The sequence below is a fragment of the Mirounga angustirostris genome, unplaced genomic scaffold (genome assembly GCF_029215605.1).
Source record: "Mirounga angustirostris isolate CCGP_5_RB_7025 unplaced genomic scaffold, mMirAng1.0.hap1 SCAF_12, whole genome shotgun sequence".
NCBI lineage: Eukaryota > Metazoa > Chordata > Mammalia > Carnivora > Phocidae > Mirounga > Mirounga angustirostris.
The window spans coordinates 37,864,386-37,882,508 of record NW_026991720.1 but is presented as its reverse complement, the minus strand read 5'-3'; the positions used below and the strand labels follow the sequence as shown (position 1 = coordinate 37,882,508).

Here is an 18,123-nt window from a genome sequence, read left to right as displayed (position 1 = left end):
AAAGGGCTAGTATCCAAAATCGATAAAGAACTCATCAAACTCAACACCCAAAGAACAAAGAATCCAATCAAGAAATGGGCAGAAGACATGAACAGACATTTTTCCAAAGAAGACATCCAAATGGCCAACAGACACATGAAAAAGTGCTCAATATCGCTCAGCATCAGGGAAATCCAAATCAAAACTTCAATGAGATACCACCTCACACCAGTCAGAATGGCTAAAATTAACAAGTCAGGAAATGACAGATGTTGGCGGGGATGCGGAGAAAGGGGAACCCTCCTACACTGTTGGTGGGAATGCAAGCTGGTGCAGCCACTCTGGAAAACTGTATGGAGGTTCCTCAAAAAGTTGAAAATAGAGCTACCATATGATCCAGCAATTGCACTACTGGGTATTTACCCCAAAGATACAAAAGTAGGGATCCGAAGGGGTACGTGCACCCCGATGTTTATAGCAGCAATGTCCACAATAGCCAAACTGTGGAAAGAGCCAAGATGTCCATCGACAGATGAATGGATAAAGAAGAGGTGGTATATATATACAATGGAATATTATGCAGCCATCAAAAGGAATGAGATCTTGCCATTTGTAATCACGTGAATGGAACTGGAGGGTATTATGTTGAGTGAAATAAGTCAAACAGAGAAAGACATGTATCATATGATCTCACTGATATGAGGAATTCTTAATTGCAGGAATCAAACTGAGTGTTGTTGGAGTGGGGGGTGGGGTGGGAGGGATGGGGTGACTGGGTGATGGACACTGGGGAGGGTGTGTGCTCTGGTAAGCGCTGTGAATTGTGCAAGACTGTTGAATCTCAGATCTGTACCTCTGAAACAAATAATGCAATATATGTTAAGAAAAAAAAAAAAAGAAGAAGAAGAAGAAGAAGGTAGCGGAAGGGGAAGAATGAAGCAGGGGAAATCGGAGGGGTAGAGGAACCATGAGAGACGATGGACTCTGAAAAACAAACAGGGTTCTAGAGGGGAGGGGGGGTGGGAGGATGGGTTAGCCTGGTGGTGGGTATTGAGGAGGGCACGTTCTGCATGGAGCACTGGGTGTTGTGCACAAACAATGAATCATGGAACACTTCATCTAAAACTAATGATGTAATGTATGGGGATTAACATAAGAATAAAAAAAATAAAATAAATAAATAAATAAATAAATAAATAAATAAATAAATAAATAAGGAAAAAAAATAACTGAGGCTCTCAAAGAACTCTCAAAGAATTGTTAATATTTACCACATTAGAAAATATTCTCTGTCAATATTTACCATATGGGAAATTAAAATGGTGAATTAAAAAATATTTATAGATTCAATCTAAAATAATAATAAACCTATATGTTAACACACACACAAATATGTTTAATGAAAAGTATAATTATTTTCCAAAACAAAAGAAGAAATAGTGAGATCAATGGGATTTTTTTTTTTTTTGCCAATCCGTTTAGTGTTTGGCTGAAGAGGAGACAGCCATATTCCAGTATCTGCTCCTGCATTTAATCTGATGCCATAGCACACATCACATACCCTCTGGAAAACTCCACTGTGCACTTGAGAGAAAATAAGAGTGAAAAAGCAAACAGCATCTTAGTATTATTAGGAAAGTAGTTCTGATCTCCCTGACCCCCTCAATGGGTCTTGGGAATGTCCAGCGACCCTTTGGCCATCCTTTGAGAACTGCTGGTCTTGATTCTGCCCTAAAACCAACTGAGATTCATTTTAATGAGATTGTTTAATCTGTAGGGTCACTAATACAGACATTTTAGGATTAAGCTTTTTGGCAAACAGGATCTGAAAATTTTCTGAATACTGGGGCGCTGGGATGGCACAGTCAGGTTAAGCATCCAACTCTCGGTTTCAGCTCAGATCATGATCTCAGGGTTGTGAGTACACGTGTATAAAAGCTGCCACTTAGTTTCTGTATTTGCATCTAAAATAATAAGATGTTCATGAGTTTATCTAAAATAAACCTTGATATCATAATGATACCATAATCTAAAACAATCATGCTAATTTTAATATTCAAAAAATAATTAGTGATCAGTTTAATTATTTAGTGGTTAACTTCAGTTAACATTTATTTCTCCTATGCCTCACAGATAAAAGATAATAATATAATCAAGAAGTTATGTAAGCCTTACATCATGAAATGGTTGATGATGCTCACTGAAGAAGTACCAGTTCATTTGGGAAGTCTCCAAAGCTTTGGTCCTCTGAATTGAGTGGTACTTCCCAAGTGATATGATTTAAAACTCAACAAAATTCCAGAAGTTATAACCTGAACTCAAAAACAACAATTTCAGTACTCACTTTACAATATCTCCTTCAAGAGCAATCACTCTTTTAATGATCTTCTGTTCTGGGTTTTTAGGCGACCTAGAATAAAATAAGGTTATACAATCAGTTATGTCTCTATTGTTTTAAGACAATGAAAAGCAATTTTGCGACTAAATGGGCTATATTAAAATCATGACAGAGTCCTTCCCACCCATGACAGTGACATCAATCCTACTTAGGTCTCAAGTGATAGAAAGCTACTATTGATGTCATTCTCATTTTAAACTTCTAGAGGAGGAGAAGCCATGCTGAAAGTTTATTCAAATAAAAAATACAAGAGGGATAAGAGTTTTAACATTAGAGCTAAGCACCTGCAAGAAAGAGGATTCATACATACAAAAATGATTAGACATTTTTTTTTAAATCACATACGTAAGTTTCCTTATTTCATTTAAAATAAACAGTGGAATTTGATTTAAATGTTCAAGAAAACAATACAGATGAGAAGTGCTTTAAAAAGAAAATCAGAAGATTCTTTTAAACTGCATTTAGGCTTAGCCATTTGAAAATTATGTAATTCGGAATGCTAAAACAAGGGTACTGACATCCCACTCTATTCCTGGAATTTCACTCTGGAGAAGACCATGTCCGTCCTGAGCAGCCCTACTGAGACACTGACTTGGTGAGGAAATAAGGTCTGCCAACCATGTGAGCAAACAGCAGCAGAACCTTCAGGCCTAGTCAAGTATTCAGAGACTATAGCTCTGGCCATGTGTCACTACAGTCTCTTGAGAGACCACAAGCCAGACCAGCTATCCATACTGCTTCTGGCTTCATGATACTCAGAAAATATGTGAGATAATAAACATTTGTTGCTTTGAGCTTCGAGATGTTGGAGTAATTTATTACACAGCAATGACTAAATCTTAATAAGACCAATTTCATGCCAATAACATTTTAAGTCTTTTAACAGACACATTTCAAGGAACATCTCATACATCATCACATAAATGATCATTTAATATGAATTTGGAAATCAAGGATAGATAAAAATATTCTCAATTCAAGTCACATTTTGAAAGGAGTTGCTTTTAAAAAGGAAGGTAAATGCACAAAAACTGAAAAGATTAAATATATTCAAAATGCAACACTTCATCAAAGTAAATATGCAGTTTCAATAAGATTTATATTTCACATTATATCTTGCAGAGAAAATGAAATCATCTAAACCATTTGCATCTACTTGTGAAAATTAGTCTCACAATTTTTCACTAAATTATAAATATTCTTTATTTTAAAAGGAAATTTGATCAGAGTTTTAGATTGCACTGTCCCCTTCACTGAACTGATTAACCATTATATTTCTATAATTTTACTGTCATTTATATACAGCCAGAGCGAGGGATCTCGGCACAGTGAAGCTGATGAAATTGTGCAGGACTACTCATAGACATTTAGAAAATTCCCCTCCCATGTCTCTCTCTTTTATTTTAGATAACCAAAAATGTGTAAGATAATATTCAGCCTCAATGATCACCGAAGAATTGCATTTTAGAACAATGGAATATCATTTTCCTATTATACTGACAAACAATAATAATAATAATAATCATAGTAATACCAGTAATACAGTTTGTTGTTGAGGGTCTAGGGACATGGTGCTCTCTATATAAAGCATATGGTCATGTAATGTGCCTTTCTGTAAACACTGTTGATTTTATATTCTCTTTAACAAGACAACTATACTTTTAGGAATTTATCCTAATGAAATGATTATGAATATATGCAAAATTTTAGCTATATGGATGTTATCTATTTTTTAAAAAAATTAGTTAAGAGTAGATTGGTTAAATAGTCCATCCACATAATAAAATATTTTCCAGTCATTAAAAATGATATTAGAGGGACACCTGGGCGGCTCAGTAGGTTAAGCGTCTGCTTTTGGCTCAGGTCATGATCCTAGAGTCCTGGAATCGAGTCCCACATCGGGCTCCTTGCTCAGTGGGGAGCCTGCTTCTCCCTCTGCCTGCCGCTCCCCCTGCTTGTGCTCTCTCTGACAAATAAATAAATAAAATCTTTTAAAGAAAACAAAAATATTATGAAAGAATTTTTAATGATGTGAAATTATCAATGTAATTTACAGATTAAAATGGAAATAGAAAATATTATGTGTACTGTGACCTCGCATCTGTAATTAGAGAAAGAAAATGCACATGCGATTATACTAGAAAAAAACCAGGAAGGACATAAAACCAAAGTTGGGGGGTATGGAGTTCTGTATATGATAAAAAAAAAAAAATGCCTAAATTTTTTTGGTTCAGATTTGTGGGAAGTTTAGGAACAGATGACAACTGTTTGGGTCATATGACATTACCTGAGAAGAAATGCTCCAAGAAAGGGGTGAGACCTGAACTAACTGCCAAGTTCCCCCATCTAATATGGATGCAGTATTAATGTTAATGAAATAATATGAAAAGCAATCCTTATCACCGTAAAGCAATATTTCATGCCGACAACTTTTAAGTTTTTGAGGTACTTGAGAAGTACTTCATATTTTAAAATAATGTATATTTTAAGATCATGAGGAAAAATAGAATATGCAAAGTGAGCTGTCTATATAATTAAAGTCTTATGAATTACCACTTCAAATATATCTATAAATTTTAATGTAATATTAAACTCATGAATCTAATCAAATGATTCAAAGTGGGGAAAAAAGCTATTACTAACATTAATCCCATTACTGCTCAAAATCTATATCTATATTTTAATCATTGGGCTGTTGAAGGCACTACTTTGATGTAAGTAGAAGTGGTATGAGAGTTATAGATTTACATTGTGAAAATCATTGAACTTCCCTTTGTCTAAATTTTCTTGGCCATTTGCCTATCTCCCGGGAAATGTCAAGAATAACAAGTGAAGGATTATACACCTTCCTTAGGGATACCATGTATGCTGTCCAATAATACTAAATTTTGCATTTAAATTTGTAATTTTAGTGTTTTCATAATAAGCATTGTTTTACAATATTTGTTTCTGGAGCCTGAATTTTAAGCATTCTGTTTTATGCCACTGATTTAATTAGGCAAGATTTCTCCAGAGGCTTGGACAGGATGCCTTGAATTGTCAGCATAGGTCTCAGATCAGGTTGGTGTTGCAGAATGTGTGTCTAAATGGAATGGCTAGAGGGAGGGGAACAGAGTCTAGCACAGCTGTAAGATTTCTATGACAATGTTCTTCTCAAATTTCACTCCCTCTCTTGATAAAAATGCAGTTTTCACCCTGCTATGGGGCAAGCAGAGCCATGTCTTAGGTCTCATCATCTCTGTAACTGATTTCATGTTTTTGTATGTTCTTGCTGTACGTTGTAATTTTGATCCTGTCTGTAGCACTAGGAAGGTACTTTAGAATACTCAGCAGATGCCCTCTTGTGTTTTGTGGGAATGGAAAGACTAGCAAGTACGCCACACTCTCTGTTCCTGCCTCCATGCCCATCCTTACGTCACAGGTATACCTTAAACCTGTGTCTAGGCTCTCACTCTTCTCCCATATATAGTAAAATCCTAAAACCTCCCTCTGGATTGTATAGATTTTTATGTTTGCATGGCTCAGGATTGGCCCAGATTAATGATAGAATTAATCTCATTACTAGAAGTCATTTTGGCTACAGTCTAATGTAAGCATTAATCCCTCAAAAATACCACAGATATCAGTCACTAATAACATATATCACTGTGCAGTCTAAATTTTAGTATATGTGCTGCCGAAGCGAGCACTGTGCAGTCTAAATTTTAACTCTTCATTAATGAGATTAAATAACCCATATTCTGGGAATGCCTTATATTAGGCAGATTGTTTTTTATTGTCCAAAAGAATGGTCATGCATTAAAATACATAACTTTATATCATCACAATAAAAAAATATACATTGCTGTTGGAATCATCAAAAAAAGATGTAGAATAAAAAGTCCACTCAACACAGTTATAAAAACTCATATAAAAAGGAAGTCATATCAAATGATAGCTTCCCTCTTCCTTTTATTTTGAGATATGAGCATATAACATTTTATTAGCTTTAGGGGTACAACATAATGATTTGGTATTTGTCTATATTGCAAAATGATCACCACAATAAGTTTCGTTAACATCCATCACCACACAGAGCTACATTTTTTTTTTTTTTTTTTTTTTTTAGATTTCAGAAGACGTTGCCTGGGTTTGGCATGGTTTTCATAGAAGGTTAGAGCTAGAAAGGCCCAGGAGTGTATCCTCCCTGTTGTTTGTGATCTCACCCATTCTCCACGGCCTAAGTGCTTCTACTGGGTCACCTTGTGCCTTGCAAAGGCATGAAGTGGGGTACAATTTCCACGCGGTACAACCCCATTACTAGGGGTTATCACTGTTCTGCTACAAGTGAGCTACTGAGTGTAGGCACCCTACATAACCAATCTGGGTCTCATATTCAGGGAGATAAGGCTAGATCAGAGGTCCTAAACCAGAAGTCAGATAATCGAGGCAGGCTTGTAGAAATGTCTTGTTTGGTTCAGGCATAATTTTTTTTTTTTATCTTGAACTAGCCAAACAAGCAGAGACTTGACATAAAAATACTAATTTCTTGTTCCTCTTGAAAAAATAAGAAGATCTGGCAATCCTAGGCCCCGATTCTTGCATGAAAGAAAGTCCACAGGAGCTGAGAAGCAGATACTGAGGATGTGCCAGAGTCCCAATAGCTTGTTTAACAAATCTCTAGAAATCTTGATGATTTCTCTCATCTCTATTATCGTAATAACTACTGAGTCAACAGGTATGAAATCTCTAGGGTGGGTCTTATGCATAGTAAGTAGGTAAATTCTAGAACTATCTTTTCCTAAAATAAATTCACAAAGGAGATCAATTAAACTGGGCCCAAGCAAACTGTTACAATCCTTCTCTCAGACTCATAGAATATTTATTTCAAAAAAGCTCTAATAAAGGGATTTTCACAGTCTGCTGCATTAGAAGGCAAGAAAGGCATCTTAAAGGTTTGGTCAAGTTTTATTATACAATTAACTAAAGAAATATTAAAGCCAAATATAATACTATTCACACTGAAAAGCACAGATTAGTCTTAAATGGATATCATCTGTAAAATCAAGATAAAAATGAGTAATTTTCAATGTTGGATTGTGTATACTTGTTTCACTATCAGTAATGTGAACTTTGTACATACAGCTGCATTTTTAATGATTCATTTTTTTAATTCAGTGCAGTTTTATTAATTAGTACTCTCCAAACTTTTTACTTGGGTCATTATTTCAGCTACATTATTGTCCCTTGCAGACTTTGCTTTGTATCATGCGAGTCTTTTAAATTTAAACAAAAGAAACTACACAGACTTTTGTTGCTCTTTGGGTTCATTCTTGATATACGGTCACAAATGTGGAGCTTATAACTTCAGCTATACTTTCAGAATTTTAATATTCTATATTTCAATATAATATGCAATATAATGTTCAATACTTTTATTTATTATTTTGTACTTCAATCCCAAACAATCATTTCTGGCCTGCTACCTCAGAAAGTGCTCCATTCCAACAGCCTCATTATTATTAAGGTGAATTACAGATGAGGTTGAAAAAACCAGGTTAATGCTTCAAATGTGTTTTCTATAACACCTTAGTTTCTTAAATAGGGACCAGGTCTTAGAGGGAAGGGAGATCATGGGAAAGGCACCATCAGGCAGCGGCATAGGGTGGTTATGTGCCTAGAAAACCCTGAGAAGTAAGATTTCAGTTTTTGATGGCTGTATAATATTCCACTGATATGAGGAATTCTTAATCTCAGGAAACAAACTGAGGGTTGCTGGAGTAGTGGGGGTTGGGAGGGATGGGGTGGCTGGGTGATAGACATTGGGGAGGGTATGTGCTCTGGTGAGCGCTGTGAATTGTGTAAGACTGTTGAATCACAGACCTGTACCCCTGAAACAAATAATACATTATATGTTTAAAAAAAAAAAAAGATAGTAGGAAGGGAAAAATGAAGTGGGGGAAATCAGAGGGGGAGATGAACCATGAGAGACTATGGACTCTGAGAAACAAACTGAGGGTTCTAGAGGGGAGGGGGTGGGGGGATGGGTTAGCCTGGTGATGGGTATCAAAGAGGGCATGTATTGCATGGAACACTGGGTGTTATATGCAAACAATGAATCATGGAACACTGCATCAAAACTAATGATGTAATGTATGGGGACTAACATAACATAATAAAATAAAATTTAAAAAAAGAAAAGAAAAGAAAAAAGACACAACAACCCTGTAAAAAAAAAAAGAAAGAAGAAAGAAAGAAAAGAAAACCCTGAGAAGTAAAATGAGTTTCAGAGCAGTGGGGCCAGTGCTCTTCAGCAGGCTCCTATGTAGGGTAGGGACAGGCTAGGGAAGGGATGTCTTATGTACTTTGGCTATTCTCCTCACAGCATATCTTACCTGAATCAGGCCACTGAGCAGCCGCAAGAGAGTCAGAGAACCTGAGAGATTCCGATCGGGGTTCTAAGTGATCTAAGAATGTGGCACCAGGAGCAACATGCTGTTTCAGATTTATCTTCTATAATACCTTACACAAACATATTTTAACAGTACTGATGAAACAAGAGCATGAACTTCAGAGAAGTAAGATGTTGTTTACTGATAAAAATTTTTCTTGGTTAAATTGGAAGAGTTGTTTCACTGTCACTAACTAGGATTCTAAGAAATTTAATAAGCAAATGGTGACAACTGGCCTTCTTAGTAAATCAGCCTTAATTATGTACAATCAATCAAATGTGTATTATGACTTTTGACTTCCATACTCGAAAAGAGCTGAAATAGTTTTGTAATTGTGCATTTTGATTCTGAAATAAATGTTCTCACTTAACTATGAACATTTTCAGGAATTTAGTATAGTAATACCAATGAGTTAATTTCCACCAGTTTACTAACTCAAGCATGTCAAAACACAGAACATTGCAATCTTCAGGTACTAAACATAATTACAACTATACCTCATGGTCTAGGATAAGTTGTATGTAAATGACTATATTTATATAGCACATATATAAAATATACAGGACGTATGTAATACATATATATGTATGTGTATGTGTGTGTATTCTACCATGCAATATGGAATCTTGCTATTTAAATAAACTCCTCTGATCTATAAAGAAACTCCTGGACCTAAAAACACATTCACTGATTTTATTTTGTAAATCTGGATTTTCACACATTGAATATACTTAGAGTTGGCATATCTGTGGAATTGGAGGAGATGAATACTTAACATAAATATGTATACTGACTACACTTTTAATCAGACTCCCAAAGTGGAGACCTTCATATAGAAGTACCACCTCTGAATTCCCAAAGTACCACTCAGGAGTGTCTGAGTTGTTTCTACTGTAGTCAAGATAGGTTTTGCCCCTCTATCCACACTATCTCAATGAGTATGTCTTTGTAATAGAGCACCAGTTAAGGCCACGGAATAAAAATTAACCAGTCTTCAAAGGAATCAAACCATCAAATTAGCCTTATAACCCTATTACTGCAATTAAGCTCACTGGCTTTATACTTTTAGCTTCAACCAGGTTAGCAAATAGTGCCACACATTCTTTTGGTAGGCTTGAAGAATATACAAACCATGAAGAAGCCTGAAAGTACAAGGTACCGACATTTTTTACTTCAAGCCATATCTGTATCCATTAATGCATCATGGAAATGGCAGACCAGCTGAGATACAAAACAAATACTAGTACACAAGAGCAGAAGTGAGAACACTCATACCGATGCAAGATGTCCATCGTACATGCAGTTACCTAGAGAATGCTATTGGAAGAATGGGCCAGGGGCCAGTCTGTGTCTAACATCCTACTTGCGGTAGGCCTCCATGTGGCTCACGTTGTGGGGTGTGAGATAACAAGCTTCGGGCAGGAGGTATCTTGGTAAAAGTGAGGAGAGGGAGGACGAAGGCAGTCTTGACCATTTTACCTGGAGCCACCATTTAACCCATACCCATAACTAATTTCTCATTGGACAAATATCCGGAAAAAAAAAGAAACATAATTATTTTCCTTACAAATATAAAATGAATATTTTATCTTTGGTGAAGTCAGCTTCTGTAATCTGCCTAATTGTGTTCAACAGGTGTTTGTGATGGACAGAAGCTGTGAAATTCCCATGCGCGCATTAGAGCTGTTCACTCCAAGCAACATGGCTACAGCATCTTCAGTGTAACTTTCTGGGGTCAAAGACGTGAGGTATACACCGATGTGCCAACCTGCCACCTTTTTGTCTCATGACGACGGTTACCAGATGACACTTTCCAAAGTCAGGCAATAGACAATCAAGAGTCAGACGGGGATGGGGGCATTTCAATGGCAGAGCTTTACAACCAGACAGGCCAATATACTATTCAATGGATAAGAGCGCGGAGAGATGTCAGCTGAGGTTCAGGTGCCCCCCCCCCCAACCTCTGCTATCTCACTATACACTCCCCAGAGCTCAGATGCTATTCTAACAACATGAAGAACCATAAACAGACTTAATTTGACTTGAATTACCTTCAAAAGATCTGGAGCTTTCCCTCCTCCCCCCTGAGTTAAAAAGAATAAGGTTTTGCTTGCAAGAAGAAACCTAAATTCCAGTAATGGCAAAATAAAATTATATATTTTTGCATGCCTATTGTTATGACATGAGAATGTGCACCCATTCCATTTTCTTTACTCCACCACATATATCAGTGGACTAATATGCTCTCTAGCGACTGTGGTGACAAGAACTATTAATGTTTCAAACGACTGCTGGATGTAAATTTTTCTAGTAAAATTGAGTTAGGTATATGTGTGGGAGAAATGAAATGCCACATGATCATTGAAAGTCTCATAATTTCTCTAAAATGCTCAGTCTCCTAGAGAATGTTGACAGTGTAGAGGTCAGAATATGAGTAGAATATGAAGCATCCTGGCTTGTTTCTGTTCTAACCCTGTCGAACTTATTAATTTTTATTTTTTTTAAGATTTTATTTATTTGACAGAGAGACACAGCGAGAGAGGGAACACAAGCAGGGGGAGCAGGAGAGGGAGAAGCAGGCTTCCCGCTGAGCAGGGAGCCTGATGTGGGGCTCGATCCCAGGACCCTGGGATCATGACCTGAGCCAAAGGCAGAAGCTTAACGACTGAGCCACCCAGGCGCCCCAAACTTATTAATCTTTAAAATACTGTATAGTACTATTGCTTGGTGGAAGAGTTTTCAGTTAGGCTCCAATAGCTACACACAATTTGCTCCCTCGAAAATGTCAACTTTATGCCCCCAGTAGTAAACTGAATAGCGTTAGGAAATTGTCTCTAGGAAAAAAAAAAAAAATCCATGAGGTTTGGGATTTTACAAGACCCACTGCAACTGGTCACCTCTGAAAACAGCAACATCATTTACTTGCTCAGCTCGACAGCCACTTACATAGCTCCAGTTACTGAGCTATCAGAAACTTTTTCTCTGTATATTTTTTCTGCTGTTTATACTGCAATCACCTGTTCCTATGATAGTTTATCAATGCTTAAACTAAAAAATACTCATGTTAAATTAAGTGTCTGACTCTTTTGCTTAATGGTATGCATTTGTTTCTAGGCCTCCTAGCATGTCTAACCTTCTTCCCCTCTGGCTAGCTGGAGTCCAAGGAGCGACGGAGGACGGGAAGAATATAATGTCTGAGAAGCTAGAAGGACTTCAATTTAGAAAGAGTTTTGAGTGGCTGAGAATAAATGTCTTTTGGGGAGAAGAGGAAAGTTGAGAATGGCAAAAAAATTGATGAGGAGTTAAGACTGAGCGACTGTAAGGGAACTGTGGGGACAATGAAAGGAAAATGGAGAGAATATTTCCAAGGACTAACAGAAGTTACCTTATTAGGGTAAACCAACCACAGAGGAACAGAGCCGTGACTAGAGAAACACAGCCAGGTGAAGCGAAGTGAGGCGCCAATGGACTCACCAAAGGCAGCACAGAAGCGTTGCCAGCTCACTTGGAGACCAAAGACCCTTGGGGTTGCTAAATTTGCTTTCTCGTAATTTAACAGAGCCTCAGAACCAGAGAAAGTTGTTTGCTTTTTTCCTTGTTAGATTATCCTGGGAAAGTTTTATTGTTTGTGAGAAAATTCGGAGATCAAAATATCGCTAGTTGCAAGTGTTCTTGATCTAGAGCATCAAGGGAATCCCTTTCCAAAAATCACAACCGGGTCTCCACCTGTGATGCATTCTTTCACAAGGCTGAGGACTGTCCTGCTCTTTTTAGTTGATGGTACACAGTGAGCAAGAACTACAAACTGCGTTCAGGTACGCCTTCTTTGGCAAAACTTGAGTTATGCTGAGGCGACAATTTGCCAGATTACTTACGCCTTCCTACCATTCTCTAGTATACACATACTGTTGTCACTTTTTTTTTTAGTCCATAAAATTTTATTTCGAATAATGGGTCCCCACTTGAAATGGAACATATGATGTCTACCCACATGTGTTGTTCCTGATAGGAAGTCACTTTGATTTGAGGATGAAAGACAGTGATTAATGTGAGAAGGTTCGCCTGCTTTTCTGAGCATCAGTCTCCTAATTTTGTACACACACACAATGGACTCTAATCTCTACAGCTGTCATGTCGATGCTCTTCGTGAGCTGTACATTTCACAGGCTCTGAAGCCACTCTGCAGCTCAAACATGATCAACAGCTCTCCTCAAACCAGAACAGCAGCTCAAGATTATTAAATCAAAACGGGAGCAAACCCTCATCTTCACGTGTGCAGGAAATTCAGAGGGGGCCTGATTTCCATATGGTTCCCACAGCTGAAGCTTAATGAGTATATTCCAGATACAGGTACAACCATTTATAATCCTCAAATACCTCTACAATGGAGTAAAACAGTCCAAATAGAATTAAGGGAAATAATCTCCAACTGGTCTTACATGCCTGTGGGTTAAACGTATGAAGGAGGCTTTGATTTAAATAAAAGCAGATTCTCAGAAACATATGCTCACCACCCACCATTCCTCATCTGAATGGTAGCAACTAAGGAGTTTCATTTCAATGTAGCTTTGGAGCTTTGCCAAGAGGCAGGAGCACAAACATGAGAGATTAAGAAAGAGCTCCAGTATAAAATACGTCTTCACGGGTCTAAGCTACTTTAGGATGGGTTTATGGGCAATGGCATCATGTTTTGGACTGACCACATGGAGAGATGTTGTCATTTATATCACATTATTAAACTCTATTTTGGACTTTTAAATAACCTAAACCTACTCCTTAAAATAAAATACCTTCCTTGAAAAGATATAACAAATCATAAAAATACTTCGCTCAAAAATCTTCTGATTCAGCTTTATTTAAAAACGTATGGCCCCAAAGCCTTGCTGATGTATATACCCTGACTCTCCCACCTTTTATCAGTTCTTTCTTGCCAGTGCAATCTGTTTGCCTGTTTTTTTTCTAGTGCATTGCCCATCCCTCCAGGCTGTTCACTGGCACCTGGATGCCTCCCTCTAATTCTTTATAGCACAATCCAAGAAATGTCCCGGGTCTTTTCCAATTCTTCTTTCCAAAGATGTTCCTCAACACCACCCCCTGCGTATTTTGGATACTTACCCTTCTCAGATACCATTTTTCAATTAGGTAATGTGCAAGTTTGCTTTCAGTCTTCTGTTTTAAACACAATGATTTCCTGTTATATTGCTTTGTGTTATACATAGAAGGAAAACTTTCTTGCTATCTCATCTTTTACAACTACAATTCAACAAAATCCTTGTAATTCCAGGCTTTAAAGACTTAAACCCTATATTCAGAGGAGTCCTATGGTGAAGAAGTAGCTAGTTCAAATGTTTCTGGAAAAGTCATGCTTCCCTTTCATTAACTTTTAATACATGAAAGTCTGTCCCACTCGTAGGTACACTGACCTAATCACATAATCAATATGCAACTGCAGAATTATTACAGATTTAAAACAAATATGTAACGTGATTTAATAAAAGGAAAGGCAAGGAAATGGAACTCCAAGGTTGTAATTCTACAGAACCAATGAGAAGACAATAAAGGTAAATGACCACATTTGAATCTCTTGTAGTATCTTTCAAACTACATCACTACCCTTCTAAATTAAAACCTCATTTTAATTAGTTCTCAGCAACTCAGTCTAATCACGTTCAAGTCAAAGACTCAGCTGTTCAGGATGCAGACTGTAATGCTGCTGTGGTTATGTGTACTTGACCTCCTGCCTGTTAACAGAGACTCGATTAATTATTTGCTGTTTTGAATGGCTATTTCGTTTCACCTCCACCTTTCTTTAAGTGTCAAAAGGCTCAGTTGCTTTATCCCCTTAACCTTAGCTTTGGAGAATGCACACAGAATTTCCTAACTGCCACCTAATAAACCATCTTGATCCAGAAAGCTAATTTTCAGGCCCATAGCTCCTACGTGTCTTATGCTAGAGTCAGCTAAAGTAACATATTGACCTGGTGGCACGTCATCTTCCAAGAGAGCCTCTTCATTCTGACAGCAGCCTGGGTGCTAAACTATCCCCTTGGTACAGGCAAAGACACACACCAGCGCTGCCACGGGCCGTGGTGTCACAGTTACGGCGAAACACTGGTTTCATTAGAAATCCTACCAAACAAAAATGAAAGGCTTTCACTATACACTGAGGGTATGTAAATTAATAGTGTTTGGGTTTTTTTTTTTCCTTTCTCTCCCTCTTTTTTTTTTTTTTTTGATAGAGCCAAGAGCACAAGCAGGGGGAACAGCAGAGGGAGCGGGAGACGCAGGCTCCCCGCTGAACAGGGACCCCCGACGTGGGGCTTGATCCCAGGACCCTGGGATGATGACCTGAACCAAAAGCAGACGCTTAAGCGACTGAGCCACCCAGGTGCCCCAATAGTGTATTGGTTTTTCAGACGTACTTTTAACGTTTCCTATATACTTTTAGTTACGTTAAACTCAGTAGTATAATCTCATATTGAAATCCTGAAACCCCAAACCAGAACAAGAAAATAGCTTCAAAGTAAATGTGAAAAGGTTTTTGCAATGTATATGCAAAGCATTACTGATACCAGTGAAGGTCTAAATGTGAAAAACTAGCCACAAAAAGAGATAGCAAAGAATCTTCCTACTTCCTTTGAATTCCTTTAATACCCACACCATGTAACATTTCAGAAATTCCCATTTGCTACATATTTTGTTTATTTAGAGTTTATTCCCATCTCCACAAGTATTTCATAAGACGTGAAACCAGTGATTGTGTTAACCTTCTTATTGTATCCAGTCCTAGTCAGTTACTGGCACTCAAAATAATAATAATAATAATAATAATAATAATAATAATATATAATTATAAATAAAAATAAAGTAAATAAATAACATTATTATTTGATGATGATTAGGTCATAACAAATATACCAAGATATTGCTACCAGGCATCTTGTGCAAGTGGTATCATACAATAATTTCCTTTAGTGCCTCGCTTATTTCACTTAACATAGGTTTTCAAGATTTAGCTATGGTGTTGCATGTATCTGAATTTCATTCTTTGTCATTTTTATGACTGATACTAGTTATTTCATGAATATCCAAAATGATTTACCAATCCAGTAACAATATCTTGGCACATTTCTTATAATTTAATTTTTAAATAGTAACTGAAATTTTGAAAAAACAAAAACAAAAACCTCATAACTACTCAATTCTTTCCAAGGGAATTTATACTGACATGAAAATAAATGATTCTATCATCTGCCGATCTTGGTCTGTAGATAAGTGGTTCTGAAACTTTAAAATCTAGGGTTGAGCCCTGGAAATTTAGAATCTACATTTTAAAAAGCACCTAGGTAAAAGATAAATAAGTAAATACTAATAAAAATAAATGAAAAGCACTCAGGTGATTCTGATGCAGGTGGTCCTAGCCCACCTTTTATAAACACAGCTGGGAACCCTCAAATGAAAATCCTATGCAATTCAGTATACTCCACCCCCTCCACCCCCGTGCCTTGCAATCACACACATTCAATAAAGATATAGGCCATAAAGAAATATTTTCAAAATAAACATAACAAATAATATGAATATAATAATAAGACATGTACACAATTCTAAATCAGTGGGAAAGCAAAAATTTCCTACTAGGGAAAAAAATTCTAATAATTCCATATTTAACTTCAACCCTCAAACTGGATCTATAACTACTATGAAACAGCATAACTCAAGTAAGAAAGAGCAAGACATTCCATTTCCAGAGTTTCTTAGAATATAAAAACCGCACTCAGAACAAACACAATAATGAGAAACTATAACAGAAAGACTATGGTATTAGATACAGAAGAATTTATATCTTAGAGTCATTAATCCATTCAACAAATATTTGCAAAATGACAGGCAGGTACCAGGCACTCCGTCTGTGGTACTAGCTCATTAAACAGCCTTTATTACAATTTATGGCACTCATGGTATTTTTAGGATTCAGGCCCAAATGCTAACTGCATTACCTTGAGCAAGTCATGTACCTCTCTTAACGTCTATTTTTTCATGAGTAAAAAGAGGTGATGACAACCAGTACGGCTGACCGCCCCCCGCCAGATGTTGCTGTAGGGATCAAATGAGCTATTAAACACAAGCTTCTGAGCATCCGATTTTTATAGAAGGAGTCTCAGAATGTGACAACAAATTATACTGGTGAACTTCAAGGGTCCAATTCCTCCGTTAAGTAGGGGAGAAGTTATATTCTCTGAAACTAAGACCACGAAATGAACTTCTCACTACAAAGATCACCAGGTAACTTTCTGCGAAGTGCATGTTGTGGTCTTATTATACCCAGACAGCAGCCGTGCCACCAAATAGAAAGCTTGACTCTACTTCCCAATAAATGTCAATAGTTTTTTTTTCCTCTCTCTCTCCTCTTTCCTTCTTTCTGCTCTTCCTCCTACCCTTTTACCTTTTTTCTTTCCACCTTCCTTCCTTCCTTCTTAGAACCTCCTTCATAGGATCTTGTTGATAAACTGAAAATGGCATACATAGACAAAACCATTCTTAGGCCCAGTAATTTGTTGATTTCTTTTCATTAGTTTGTGAGCTGTCAAATTTGTGTAGCTAAATGTATTTTTAGTGGGCAGTTTAATTGTTCTAGTGAAATGCAAAAGTTCAATCAACCAATTTTGTGTGGAAAGTGAAGGGAATCTAATTATTCTATCTGTTCTGTATTTTAATTAATTGTTCCTCACTCAAAAATGAGGTAACAAAATGAAGACAATGATATTGTATTAAAAATGCTCTGGAAATACAGCAAACAGTTCACAGAACATCCTTGAAAACAAGCACAAATGGAGAAATCCAAGGCCTAAGAGATATTCAGCATAAACCACGAGAAAGTTGACAAATGACAGACATTTGTCCACTCTTCAGTCCCATAGTCACTTTTTCAGCATTTTCTTTCTAGGATAATGGACTATGCTTTTTTTAGTATATTTTTTAAGCTTTTATTCTGAGTATTTTAAAATGTTCTGACTTAATTGTGGTAATATTTTAAAAGAGTGAACTAATGGATATCTATATTTTACAATAAAGAAGGTACACCATAGACCAATGAATATTTTCCAAAAAGCACAAATCAGATTAGAACTAAAACCAGGACGATGGGTATGAGACTCATGATCTATTACTCGGAACACTATATTATAATTTCCCATGGTTGCCATTATTATTTCCAATGAGCTTTCAGTGAACAACAACAACAAAAAATCAATATAAAGAAATGTGTAAGTAACACCACCATAGAGAAATTAGTGGTGGCAGCCTAAAATTATT

The 18,123-nt window shown here is 36.8% G+C and overlaps 1 protein-coding gene across 6 annotated transcripts in view; it reads right to left on the bottom strand.

Moving 5' to 3' along the window:
* Positions 1 to 18,123, bottom strand: part of IMMP2L (inner mitochondrial membrane peptidase subunit 2) — an 889,807-nt gene that overhangs the window by 304,898 nt on the left and 566,786 nt on the right. For 4 of the 6 annotated variants that reach the window (XM_045864397.3, XM_045864399.3, XM_045864400.3 and 1 more), the window contains exon 5: positions 2,324 to 2,389. The exons of the other annotated variants lie outside the window; for them this stretch is intronic. In XM_045864397.3, coding sequence (XP_045720353.1) covers positions 2,324 to 2,389 — 66 coding nt within the window. The remainder of the gene's footprint in view (positions 1 to 2,323; positions 2,390 to 18,123) is intronic. 6 annotated transcript variants of the gene reach the window in all.